The sequence below is a fragment of the Brienomyrus brachyistius genome, chromosome 21 (genome assembly GCF_023856365.1).
Source record: "Brienomyrus brachyistius isolate T26 chromosome 21, BBRACH_0.4, whole genome shotgun sequence".
In the NCBI taxonomy this organism is placed as follows: Eukaryota; Metazoa; Chordata; class Actinopteri; order Osteoglossiformes; family Mormyridae; genus Brienomyrus; species Brienomyrus brachyistius.
The window spans coordinates 2,651,953-2,666,504 of NC_064553.1; the positions used below are offsets into that span (position 1 = coordinate 2,651,953).

Consider the following 14,552-nt stretch of genomic DNA (forward strand, 5'->3'; position numbering starts at 1 on the left):
GAGGGGTCACAGCGGAGCCTCCCCTGCTGCACACTGCATCACCACTGCATCAGCACTACATCAGCACCATGAGGAGGTCACTGCATCAGCACCACGAGGAGGTCACTGCATCACCACCACGAGGAGGTCACTGCATCACCACCATGAGGAGGTCTCTCACACCTTCACCTCTTACTCTATTAACTGCACCAGGAGCAGTGTAGGAACTGCACGCCATTGTTATTTAGTAGCTGTTTAACGCTGATTAATTGATTGGCATTGAGACCCAATCTAGTTAAAATTCGGCTCTGCAAGGCCCTGTTTGTTTTACATCATTTCTCTTTGTTGGCTTTTGGAAAAAAAAGACAAAAAATCGAACCGATCCCGGTGCTGTTATGTGTCTGTGAAGGATTCGGTTTTCCCGCATTCAGCTTCCCACCCACTCTTCAGGCCCCCCCAGGCTGAAATAGGCCAGCTGTTTTGCTTTATTCTTTGAAAGTGTCGGCTTCCGTTTTCAGAGATTCACTCGCCTGTCTTACGCTTCTTTTCTAAATCTACGAAAGAAAGCTGACCTACGCCATCGGCCCGCCGATAAGTATCCTTAGTTTTGTCATTAATAACGTGAAGAATACTGTACTGCAGCTTTACACCGTCTACTCTTACGTCGAAATAGAAATGTAATTTAAATTGTGTAACTCTGTTTGTTTTGGTCTTTCGGCATCTAGCATCTGAGTGACAAGAGAGAAAAAAAAATCGATATAGGGTAAGCCACTGTCCCATTATCGACTATCGGTAAGGAGTAATGGTGTGATACTTTAACTGGTCGCATTCAATTTTCTTCAGCAGTAACCGCAAACCTAATAACACGATCGATTATACATCAAAGACTTCTTTCAATTAGCTGAATGTTAATTAACATGTTAAATTACTTCCACCGCATTGATTGGCATGTTTAACCATTGCTTTGATTTCCGTCTAATCGAAATCTGTTTAAAACAATGTACAGCGAAAACGAACATAGGAAAATTAATCACTTATGGATTTTTTTTCCTAAAACACAAAACTAAAACGAAGTCTAAAATAAACTTAAGAATGAAATTGTTTTGTTTTGTGAGTTGCGCGCCTCTTTCTTTAAATATTGATCGCAGGTTTCTTTTTAAGTTTTTCCACCACTTTGTTTAAAGTTATTATTTTATTATGCATGAATCGTGTCCAGTTTTTTGTTATTTCTATAGCTTATCTCCAGAAAAATAGCAATGATTTATTTATGACAGCATTGGCCTGTAATTACAAATGCGTATGTTTTTCAAATAAAATAAGCAATAATGCTAAAAAATAATGCTAATCCATAACTTCAGTTGCCAAACAAGTTTTTGTTTAGCAAACATCTTTAAATGCAGCCGCAGCGTGCCTAGTTGCTGTGTATGTGAATCAGAAATGAGCTTCTTGCTTAACAGTCAGTACCTTCATCTTTAATTATTGGTCATTGACAAATAATTACTTTGCAGAAAACGTGCCCGCAATGTTGCACTAAGACATTGATGACTTTGTCGCCGCCTTGTGGCCACTAACATCCTCGTGGATTCCGCGGTCTGATTCGTAAGGCTTTTCGTTGTCTTTCAATAAGCGGCCAGTCATAATTTGCAAGTCGCTGCATATATAATACACATTTGAAAAATCGGATAGCGTAGGGTATTTTTAGATTTAATGTAACATTTTGTCCAGAAATTAAGTGATCGATTGAACAATTGAATTGAAATATTTGGAAACTCGCATTTAGCAATATACTGTTATGTGCCGATTTCGTAAAAATGCGTCCATCCGTGTTTTATTATTTTGAAATATGTTTTATATTTGCGCTTCATTATTTCCTTGGCCACATGCGTGTGGAATACAAATATTTATTCTGTGTATATTTAACAGGCTCTGGTGGTTACGGTATGAACTCCAGCACTGCAACGTTCACAATTTTCTTTAAGATACTAAGTTGCTTTATTTCGCGTCATTGTGTTACATTTAAATTTATTATGTCAAGATGCGGTTATGCCAAAATCACGGGCAAGCAAAAACAATAAATTGTAGTCGATGCAATTTAAATCTTTAAATGTGTCAAATAAAATGTTTCATGAATACCAAAAACACTCCGCGCTTACCGGATTTGTCGATATCTGGTTGTCAGACTGAAAAGATCCCAGTGACTTCTCTACTTCTCCTGGGTCGATAATATTTATGAGCAAACATGATCAATTCTCAGTCTAAGTCGCCTCAGTTCTTCTCAGAATAAAAATATGTTTTATAAATTATTAATGAAGTATCTGAATCATTGATATACAAGCTGTATTAATATGCGGAAGACGGTCTTTTTTGTCTCTTTAAACAGCTTTTAGGCCTATCTTTTTAAAGAAATTAAAATAAGAAGGACGATCAGTAATACTGTAATTATGGTTACCAATAATAATAATAATAATAATAATAATAATAATAATAATAATAATATATAATATAATAACAACAATAATAATATTCGTATTAATTTGTTATTGTTAATAATTAACTTTTAACTATTAACTTATTAATAATAATATTCTTATTACCACTTATTAGTGGTAATAATATTCTTATCTTAATTATTATTGTTATTATAGTTATCATTGTTATTGTTATTATTATAAAATGTTAGATGCTGTATAATAATAATAATTACTATTATTATTAATAGTAGTTTTTTTTTTTTTAAAAAAAAAGCTTCTCACTCAGCAAAGGATATGCAACAATATATAGTCATGTAATTAAAGAGAGCGCGTCAAATTCCATAACACAAACCACAGCTCTGAAAGCCTCGTGCTGTGCAGTGAATTACCCGCGGTATCGACCGAACCTGCGTACGGCCCAGCATTGCTCAGGAGGTCCAGGAGCGAGGTTTTCAGGGAAGCGTCATCACACCACGTCCACCGCCGAGACGCGCTACATCCTGACGGCGAACATCTTCACTGGCAAAAATAATGAGAAGCTTCATATTAATGTAAAGTGCGCGTCTTGACGGCGATGCCGAGGATCTCAAAAGTGCAACACTCCATATTAAACACACGCCACAATGATCCAACACGGGAAAATACATGATATGCAACTTTCTATACGATTTTTACGTCGGTTAATACTTCCGTAATGTTGAAATATCGAGAATCACAAAAATGTTCAGATTATTTTAATTACTTTTAAATTCCTGTTCTGTCTTCTCAAATATAATTATTGTAATTTATTTTTCTTATAATTACAGTAATAATAATCGTATAATTACTCCACTAATTAGCCTGACACAGTAGTTAATCAGCAAAATGCCGCTGCCACTGTCAATAGAAGAACTCCGAAATTCAACGCGATGCTTTGGTCTGTCTGGCCGCTTTCTGTATGATATCATAAAATTGCCGCGAGGCTGGCATATGAGGAGACTCCGTTTCAAAATGCGCTCAACAGAGAAAGCAAAAACATTTTCAACTATCTGCGATTTCCCACAACTAAGGTCTTACTGCAATAAAAAAAATGAGGCTTTGAAACAAAATCTATAGTTTGCTTAGCCTAATTTGTTTATCAGTACATTTTTACAACACAGTTTAAAAGAGCAATAAAAACAATTTATCTCCGAAACATTTTGACGGGATGGAATATTATTCATCTTAAGCAAAATTTGAACATGCAACTTTTTTAGATGATGGTTTTACTCTGCTTTGTGTGCCACTTGTTTTATCGATTTAAAAAGCTCGTGAAACAATATTTTCCTTTTCTCGGAGCCGCACTTTTAAGACGGCAGCATAAGTTACGCGGAAAAGAGCATTCAAGGTTCAATAGCTGTCTGGAGAATGACAAGATAAAGCAGCGGCTGCTTGATTGGTTAAATGTAGCCGGCGTCACGCCGAAGCCAATGACAAGAGAGGGGGGGTGAAACTAGCGGCGCATTATAATAAAGGAGAAAATCAGTCTCTTTGCAAGGGCTCTGACGTCATGGTAGGAAGTCTTTGTAGAGCAACGTTACGATTACGGGCAAAATAGAAGCGTGGTGGCGAGCAGTTGCTCTTTAGAGTCTCTCCACACCTCAACTTAGCAAAAAAGTTAAATACACAGAACAAAAGGACTTGGACTACATCGGCTCACTGCGTGCCCCAGTCCACACCGAATAGCATCATTCCTGGAGAGCCATCTGAAAAGCAGAGCGAGAAACAGTTTCGTGCAATTTATTTGGTCAATATTATTTATGCATTTTTCACTCGTAATATTACAGACAACATAATACAATCTGGCCACCAGCTTCTTCGGTGTTACTTCGTTTAATTGTGTGTGTTTTTTTTTATAATTATTATTTAATGGGGAACTTCGGCATTCTAAAATTCGTAATGAAGGCAAAATAAGAAAAAAGAAGTATTCTGTTTTTTTTCCTAACAATGGAAGCGTCCAGCGGATCGAGTTTTGGAATAGACACTATTTTGTCAAATACTACTGGCTGTGGGAGTCCAGTGCTGATGAACGGAGATTTTCGTCTGGGGGACAGCCGGAGCGCGGATTTCAGGAGCCAGGGCAGCCCGTCACCATGTTCGGAGATAGACACTGTGGGAACTGCTCCGTCATCCCCCATTTCGGTCACCATGGAGCACGCCGAAGCCCATCTGCTCCAAGACAGCCTGCAGCATCACCACCAACTTCACAATCAGCAGCAGAGTTTGCAGCTTTCGCCGCAGCAGCAGCAGCTCGGCGCTGCCGGCTCTGCCCCCAGGACAGCCACCTCGTCCTTCCTCATCAAAGACATTCTGGGGGACAGCAAACCGCTGGCCACATGCGCGCCGTACAGCACCAGCGTGTCCTCGCCTCACCACACGCCGAAACTGGAGAACGTCGCAACGGACGGCTTCAGGCCAAAACTGGAGCAGGATGACAGTAAGAGCAAATTGGACACAAGAGATGACATTCACGGCGACATGAAATGTAACGGTAAGAGGATACTCGCGGTTCTTAAAAGGCCATAATTTAACCTGTTATTTCCGTCTTTTAAAGGATGTTGAAATAAAACGCGCCTGGGGTTGTCTCTCTAAACAACAATTTAATGTGCGTTAAAATGTAGCAATACTTTTACCTGTTGTGTCAGTCGAAGTGATATTATTATTATTATGATTATGATTATTATCGTTGTTATTATTATTATCGTTATTATTATCATCACCATTATTGTTGTTATTATCATTATTATTATTATTATTATTATTATTAATAATAATAATAATTCGATATTGACATTTTATTCTGATTGTTTTATGTGGCTAATTTATTAAACGGAACAAAGATTTGCAGGGAAAACAAACTGCACGGCTTATTGATTTCAATTAAATACATTTACCAAATATTTTTTAAATTATGCAAATAGAGTACAAATAGCATTTTAGAGTATAGCGCGGTGTTATCGTGTGGATTCGTGGTACTCACTATCATCACAACAGGACCGAAAACACACGAAGGGAGCGCCTGTCTGGTGATTTTTTCGTGAACTGGCCTCCCTAGTGGGTCAATTAGAGAGATTATTGTTCTTCCTACAGGGGAGACCGCGGACCGCAAAAAAAGTGCTACAAATAGAGATGGATTGACATATCGATTCTCTCGCTTCTCAACGAAAAAACTGAAGTTGACAAATAGAATCCGAATTCTTTCTACACGATGTCTGGTCCCGCGTTGCGCTCTCGCTGTCTGTCGTAAACTTAAATCCGCCTCTTTGCTGTTTTGAACACATTTAACAGATTTCAACTTTCTTTAAGATATGTCTTGCTTGAAACAATTTATTGCGTAAAAAATGAACGTATTCAGATTTTTTTTAAATGTGATATATAGTGAAAATTGTTGCTGTGAACTATTGATGCATTTCTCTGTTCGGTGATTTAATTAAACAGAAAGTGCCTTCAATTATTTAGTGGTAACGACACGTTCTTTTCAGGCCGAGTCTTATTAGTTTTTTAAAAGTTTTTAAGGTAAGACATTTTCTGTGATTTTAATCGTTTTTATATATCTGTTTAGGGACGAAAGAGGAGGGCGACCGAGAGATTTCCAGCAGCCGGGAAAGTCCCCCGATCCGCACCAAAAAACCGCGAAAGGCTCGCACAGCCTTCTCGGACAACCAGCTGAATCAACTGGAGCGTAGCTTCGAGCGGCAGAAATACCTCAGCGTGCAGGATCGAATGGACTTGGCTGCGGCGTTGAATCTCACGGACACGCAGGTGAAGACGTGGTACCAGAACCGACGGTACGTGGCCTTGTTTGTTCATGCACTCCTTATGGGACTTTATAGTTTAAACCATAGCAATTACCAATTACAATACTGGGTATTAGTTACAGCCCTGTTTTTTGTGCACATTCACACACTGTTAATAAGTTGCATCTTATACAATGTTAAAAGATTTTGCTTTTGGAAAAAATAACGTTTGTAGTCGATACATAAATTAAAAAGGGTAAACATTGAAATAAAATGTACAGTTCAAGTGCAAGAAGTCTCGCAGTTGCCGCTTGAATTTATACGTGTTTATAAATTGGCGTATATGTATTCGAATTCAAAGTTTGTTTATTTTAATTGAATTTTTCTAAAATATACTTAAATATATTTAATAATAATTACATAAATTATTTACGTAAAAATAATAATTACAGAAAGATCATTATATTTTTTTAAATTACATTTATCATTTAAAAATTACTGGCATTTTATTCTTAAAGGTGCATGGAAATATAGGCCTATTCCAAAATTATTGCATAGATTAAAACAAAACTTTCATTTTTTGTAGTGCACAAAAACGTATTCAGATATTAGTATGCATTTATGCGCTTGTCTTCGGTATCACCCTCAATACGTCAGAAAAGATTAGCGTTAAATGTGTGTAAATATATGACTACAGAGGGTAGTCTGAATTTTAAGAAGTAGTAGACATGTGTGAATAAAATATTCTGTTTTGATTTCGATTATAGAACTGTATAGAGCTAAATATAATGTGTGTTACTTTAAATGTATGGAACTCGGTTTTAGTTAAACATTGTAAAACCGCATGTCCCTTTGTACAAGTATACTGTTGTCGTAATGTGAGTTATTAAGTTCAGTTAAAAAATAACTCGAATATAAAAACTCACAACTCTGCATTTGCTCTTTTCACTGTTCCAATGAACTGTTATATATATATATATATATATATATATATATATATATATATATATATATATATATATATATATATATATATATATATATAGAATAACAGGACATTTCAATTTTTTGTTGATCTTTTTGGGAAAGAGAGCGAACACTTTCGCGGGTTTGTTAAAGTGACTCCGCGCTTTGTTTGCCTGGCAGATTTCTTTAGTGGAAACACACAGTAATTTGTTCGCCCAGTGATTAAACCTGCCTAATTAAGGGGTGTTTGGGGAATTGAAGCAGTCCGAACCAAATAAATCATTGACTTGTGTTTTTTAATCTAATTTTAGGACGAAGTGGAAGAGACAGACCGCAGTCGGATTAGAGTTGCTCGCTGAAGCTGGAAATTATTCGGCTTTACAAAGAATGTTTCCGTCGCCGTATTTTTACCATCCGAGTTTGTTGGGCACCATGGACAGCACGACGGCCGCCGCCGCAGCCGCTGCCATGTACAGCAGTATGTATCGGACTGCGCCGGCGCCGCACCCCGGCCTTCAGAGGCCCCTGGTTCCAAGGGTCCTCATCCACGGTCTTGGGTCAGGGGGCCAACCTGCTTTGAATCCGCTGGCTAACCCTATTCCTGGCACGCCGCATCCTCGGTAAATCGATCCAATAGACACTAATTCTCGTGTGGAGAGACGAACAGAAGTGAACAAAAACTGCGAAATGACGACACGGCGACTATGTTAAAAGAGGATCAGAAATGTTATCTACACTATGGTTCCGTTCTCAAAAAACAAACAAACAGACATTGAACTTTTAAAGAAAGGTCTACACAGAAACGCGGACTGTATATATGTTTAATTTTGTTTTGTTTTGTACAAATACACTTAAGATACTAACAAACTTGTACAAATTTATTAGATGGAAAGAATGTGTCGATTAAAGAAGAATGACACAAACCGATTCTCAGAGACTCTTCTATTGCAGAGAAAGGTTAAACGACCAGAGACTTTTACACTCGTCGTCACGTTTTTTTCGTATTGGCATGTACTTTTGATACAAAGTGTACGCACGGTAAAGTCGGGATTAAATCAACTCTACCAGAGTTAAGTCCACTCTGAGACAGTTACATTCTAACACAGCACGCAAGGATCGTATAATCTCTCTCAGATTTGATTTAACTCCGCCGATTTTACTGTGCATGTCGAAGGACTGGGTGAAATATTTATTATGTGTTGTCTGAGATCCGCTTACGTAGAACATACAGAATTTCGTTTATTCGTTTAATTCCATAATTAGGTAAGCCAAATGAAAAACAAACAAACATTAGTTTGTATCTACGACTGTTTGACTTACTGATCTCATGAAAAAAAACCTTCTGTAATAACAATAAAACTATATTTTTACTAGCACCGAAATATGTGATGATTTTAATTAATTAATTGTTTCTAAGAAAACTTAATAAAATATAAAAATATAAACACAGTTTTCTAACAGAATTTAAAAGTTTATTATTATTATTATTATTATTATTATTGTCGTCGCAGTGTTCAGCGCTGTGACATTAAATCGAAAGGCAAACATTTGCTGGTGAGAGCGGAGCTGTTAATGGCCACATGACCGTGAGGATAAATGGTGCGATGAGCGGGGCGCGCGGCCTGGGGAGGCGTTCGCTGCCTGGCAGCTGTTCCGTAGCAGCAGAACGCGTCAGACAAGCGGCACTGGCGCAGACAGCAGGCGCTAGGCGTCCCAGCGTGAGAAATCGGATGACATCGCAATAATTACAAGTCAAATTACATATGAACAATTAAAAGGAAGATCCCACGAGAATTATTTCGGTCCACATAAAGAGCCCCTACCCAAAGGAATAACTCCGGCCGTACATTTCAATATATTTTGTGTTCCACATTAGCATTAAAAACACGACGGGATTCTATGTTCCGACGTCTGCTAATATTTGATCACATTAATTAAAAACAATGTATCAGGCGCGCGACGCAATCAAGTAAAACTGAAGCGAACGTAAAATATGCAACTGACGTAAAAAAATAAATTAGCCTTTCTGCCCCTAGCATCACAGGCATATTTTAATAAATAAAGGGATCGTGCATTTCCCTGCGTATTTATGGAGCGTAGAAAATCTAGGCTACTCTCTGCAAACGAGGTATCTTGTGGCGTTTAAATGACAGAACCAAGCAAATAACGCTCCTGAGTGAGCGTAATTACATGAAAGATTAAGTACTTTCATTTTATTATTAATTTTTTAAGCATGATCTCGTTCCTGAGAGGATTTTGGTGAGGCTTCGCTTTCATTAGAATTGACTCAAGGATGGGAGCGCCTCGGGCCACGTTTGTTGGGATCCTGTAATTCGTTTGCTTATTTCTCTGCTATTAAAATCAAGTTAAAGCAATTTAATTCCCGTAAAAACAGTTTACCCTTACTGTATTCTGTAAAGTTGTCGTTTAACTCTCATCCAAATTTTGACTAGTGAACGCCGATTCTCGCTAAAATTAATTCTCAGGAGGTGACAATTTAAACAGGGCCTGATATTTTATTTCATTTATTTATATTTTTTTAATTTTATGGTTGCTGAATGCCGACATATTTTGTTTGATGTTTTTAAGAATTACATTTTTGTTTTGGGATTTCATTTTCTAATTTGCATCAGTTTCTTTCGCAGATGGAAATCTGAACCGAATTCCTATTTATGAGTGAGCGCTATATTGCAGGTTAACCTACAAAGTTATGGGAATAGTTGAAATGGATACATTGTATCCGACCATTAATTGATATAAAAATTCGAAAGTGATTTATTTTTAATTCGCGCTGCGGAACCTGTTACTTCTCTGGTGATTAACTTATTGGTGAGCCAGGCTTGTGAACCGTGCTTCAATAATTAATTCTCAGACACCACCAGTATGACTGGAAAACCGATTACAGAAAGAGAAACTATTTTTATTTATAAACTTAAAATATCTTTTTAAATAAGTTTTATAATCATATCACGAAGATGCTTGTTCCCCCCCCCCGAAAATTAAAGACACCAAGCACTGGAGATGTTTCAGGTAGAAGAATGATGCTTGAAAACAAGACATCTAAAATAGTAAAACATTTAAATTTGTTTGCACAACGTCTACACAACACCAGCTTTAATGTTAACAGAAAGTGCGACATACGGGCCTATTTGCCATTAAACTAATGTAACACAAATTGACGGAATCACAAAGACTGATATTTTAACAGTTAAATACAGTTGTTCTCGTAAGGACACATTTAATTACAATTTATCTCAAATCAATGTTCTTATTAATTTATTTATGAATCATGTATCATATTTTCTTTCTTTGTTTTTAAAGACTGTTTAAGATTATGCCCTCCCCCCACTGACTTGGAGATATGCAAACGCCACCGGTGGGTGTGTGACGCTGGTAATAAAGGCGCTTAAGAATGACACCCAACACAGGAGGCAAAAACACATCTTAGGGCACTGGAACTAATTTTTTAAATAATTCAAAACTAGTTGCTATACATATTTAATCTTATGTATGAGCTCTAAACATTATTTATTTATTGCTGAGAAGGACGGCGGAGGAGGGGGGGGCAGAATCCATTAATTATAATTGACTCAGCGGTTTCTTTATAGACGTCTCGTGCGTTCAGTATTGACTTAAAATAGTGCCCCTCCTCTTGTTCGATACTTAGCGAGTTTTTTCTCGGCGCGAGTTCGGATAATTATTTATTTCACCCAGTATTCCCCCCATGCGCATTTTACGCAGATATTAAAGAGGTGGTGGTGGTGGTGGTGGTGGTGGTGGTGGGGGGGGGGGGGTTGGGTCCCGGATAGAATCTGTGTGCCTCGATCCCTGCTCATGTCAAACAAGTAACTCAGTTACTTATTAAAAGATGCCACACGACGTAACCTGACTCCTTGACACGGTCTAATGAACTCAGCTGTTCTGTGCTGGATTTTAAATGACTGAAGTTAGCTAACCAAATACCGTCTGGGGACTACAGTGCGCTCATTGCTAATACTAGATATATTTACGACGTAACACGTTCACACTATGCAGAAGCAGTGTTAGCAGAAGAGTAACGCATTTCTTTGCAGGCATATTATTTAAGAGCGTGCCGCCTTGTTTGGAAAACACTTTTGCTTTTCTTATCTAAATTATAGCAGTTCATAGCCGAAATTCACCAAAATAACGACTAGTCCCGTAGATATATACTTTTTTTTGCTTTAGTTTCAATGCCACACTTCCTCTTCGCATATTCAACGCCGTTTGTTACAGTGACAAGCAAATTCGTTACGTGTAGGTAGTTACGAAGTGATTACCGTCACATAAATGAGCCAATTAAGGGCATAGCATCAGCGCAATGACGCCAAAGATTTATGCTTAGAAAAGCATTTATGTTTAAACATGGTGACAGCACGCTGCCATGTGGCTTTACAGGTATGATATAACGTTGGAAAATTCTTTTCGAATAGTTATAATAACGCGATAATTGCGAACGATGATTTTCTGTCCTAAATTTAATCGCAAAACTAAAATTAAAGAAAATATAACTTCAGAATTAAGCAAAATGGTTTATTTGCTGCCGTTTTTTAGAGGTCGGTCAAATTTCGTTACGCTGCTTTATAGTGACTGCCTTTCGTGGCGAAAGCACATTATTTAATGGTAGCCATGTGGTTGGGAAACACCTTTTTTTTAAAGAAAAGAGCACGGGGGAGGGGAGCTGAAAATTAAACGAAGATGTTCGGCCCTTTCACTTACATGACACGGATTAGCTGTAACACGCGGGCTTCAGAGAATTGGATCGCGCCGTAGCCTCCAGGAGCGCGTGCAGGGCCCTTTAATTGCCACCACTGATGTAATGGTGGGGATGTCGCAGTCATTACCCTAATGAGGTAGCACTTTCCTTCTCCTCAGCCTTCTCATTATCGCGTCTCATGTGCCACTTTCAAACGTCGAGATGTATTTTTCTATTTAAACAATATAGTGGAAATTCAGCCCCCGAATTACGGAATCCCGGAAACGGGAGCGCGCTTGTCTTTAGGACGAAACTTTTCCGAATTTATATCTGGAACTCGTCTTATAAACATATACTTAAAAGAATAAGTATTTTTGTTACAGGCGAGTGTAAGTGTGGGTGCGGGAGGGGGCATCTCGCATCTGGGTGTCCCTTAATTATTGTTGGTCGGATCCTTAATCTTGCCCCGTGGTGATGGCGAGGTGTCACAGAGATGAATTTTAAAATGGTAGGTTGCGAACATGTGCAGATGGAAATAGTTTATAACAAGGTTGCCTTTATGTGCAGTGTGAATCGAGAACTCTGCAAATAGGCTGTGATTGCTGACGGCATTTGTGCGCCGGCCACGCGTGATTTTCCACCATACAATGAATGCACTAAGTGTGAAATGGACACGTCTAAAATATATCCGGAAAAAAACGGCCGGCCTTCATTGAAACCAAAAAGATTAGGCCGCCCTCCCTTTCTCTCCCACTCATACAAAAGGTAATATTCAGCTTGGTGCAGCTTTATCGTTAAAGTTAGTCTGTGATAAATATCATTTTAAACTATGAGGTCATTAGAGAGATAAAATACATACATTTGGCGCACTTTGTGCTTTTTTATATGACTGCTAATTAATTAAATTATATACCCTTCGAAAACAGCAACGAGAAAGTATTTAAAATATGTTTTTTGTGCTTTACTCCAAGTCGTAGCGCACAATAGTTGTAACATCCTACATTTTAATGAATTTGTTTAGTTTAATCCGTTGCCGGCATTTTAAGACTAAACTTCAAAACTACATGGACATACGTAGATTTATATTTGATTTGTCCATTGGGTGTGTAACTCAACGGACCTTTGGTATTAGATTATCTGCATGATCTCCACGTGCGGTTAGAAGTTTTACGAATGTTTACGAAGTTCAACGCCCTCAGCTAATAAAATATCTGTCTCTTTTAAAAATACCACCGGCTGTCCGTGATTTCTGTCATCTTGGCTATAGATTTTGATTTAAACCAACTGCAACATCCACGAATCAACGATTTTAAGCGAACGATGTTTTTGCTTCTTTAAATGTAAAATTATTGGTTTCAGAAATAACCGGAAAATGTTGCTAATATCACCGAACTGGGCGCTGGCTCAAATTATTATGCGATATTGTTTAGAAGGTGGATATATTTATTTATCATTTCTTGTTGGAAATGAATATATATAGATTCTGCATGTAAATTTCGATTTTGTGGTAATTTTACAGATTTGGATAAAGAGGAAAAGAAGTGACGCTGTCAGAGATTGAGAGAAAAAACATTGAATGCCAGAAAAAAAAGTTATGCTTATGCCAGGATATTTATCTGGACTAACAATTGTAAGAAATTACAGCATTTACTGGATTTTCCCACTGGTTTCAATAATGCTGATTTTGTATGCAGATCTTCTGCTGACACGTGCCACGTAACTTTCAGCGCTGATTTTATACGGTTTTTAATATGGGGCCATTTTGATTAGGAAAGTGCACATAACTGGAAAATTATAAACACCAAAAACAAATAAATACGTTTGTCTACGTTTATTTTTCAAAGAATGCCTTACATTTTGTAGATCTGACTGTATTTGTTAAATCTGCTTGTTACAAGTTAAAGTAATATGTGGGGTTTCAGACTTACGCGTATCATTTTTGTTGCCATGCGTTAATAAAATATAACGTTTTTAAAGGTAATAGTTTAATTTATCGGTCTGTCTCTGAACCAGCATCATTTTCACGGTAGATTTCCCGGCCCCTGCTGACTGCTCAGGCATGTACATGCAACCCACCGAAGATGCATGGCTTTCTTTAATTCAGCTCCGGATGTGTGCTGAACGGACAGCTAATTAAATCACTGCATCTCCTTGAGCAGTTAATGACTGCGTTAAATAATCGTAGTCAACTGTTTCAGAAGGGAGTGCTGCTGGAACCTGAACATCGGCAGTCTAGAAGATTCTGTGAAAGCTGATGATTTCATTAGTGCGAGGAGGAAGATTGGCATATGCCCCCAAAACGGGGGGTGGGGGGGTGGGGGGGGGAGAGGCTTCAGGTCCCCAACGGGTGGGATTATTGTGTAGCCGTCGCCCAGGTTAACTCACAGCCTCTTGGTTACTCTCTTGGTTCCCGTTGGGTTAAACCATGAAGTGATTGACAGTGCATGGAGCTCCCACACGCAGAGGTCTTCAAAGCTGCATTTCTCCTATCGCTGGTACATGCCATCATGGGCTTTCAGTCAATCATCAAATCATAATTTGGCCTCTCCCCATGGATTCCAAGGTGATTCCTCCCCGCATGTCCGCGCCATATGCCCCGCTCGATGACAGCTTTCCCTCGGAGCTGACACCAGCAGCCTGACTCTTGTCACGGGGCAAACAGTCTGC

The 14,552-nt window shown here is 38.3% G+C and overlaps 1 protein-coding gene across 1 annotated transcript; it reads left to right on the plus strand.

The window, feature by feature from the left end:
- Window positions 1–3,980: 3,980 nt before the first annotated feature.
- On the plus strand, window positions 3,981–8,481 carry barhl2 (BarH-like homeobox 2). The gene is made up of 3 exons (XM_048989402.1): window positions 3,981–4,959; window positions 6,031–6,256; window positions 7,483–8,481. Exons 1-3 carry the CDS (start codon window positions 4,416–4,418, stop codon window positions 7,793–7,795), a joined length of 1,083 nt encoding a protein of 360 aa, XP_048845359.1. The 5' UTR covers window positions 3,981–4,415; the 3' UTR covers window positions 7,796–8,481.
- The last annotated feature ends 6,071 nt before the right edge of the window (window positions 8,482–14,552 follow it).

Coding starts and splice junctions, on each gene's coding strand:
- barhl2 (XM_048989402.1), top strand. CDS start 4,416: ATGGAAGCGTCCAGCGGATCGAGTTTTGGAATAGACACTATTTTGTCA. Junction 4,960..6,030: donor CGGCGACATGAAATGTAACG/GTAAGAGGATAC, acceptor ATATCTGTTTAG/GGACGAAAGAGGAGGGCGAC. Junction 6,257..7,482: donor ACGTGGTACCAGAACCGACG/GTACGTGGCCTT, acceptor ATCTAATTTTAG/GACGAAGTGGAAGAGACAGA.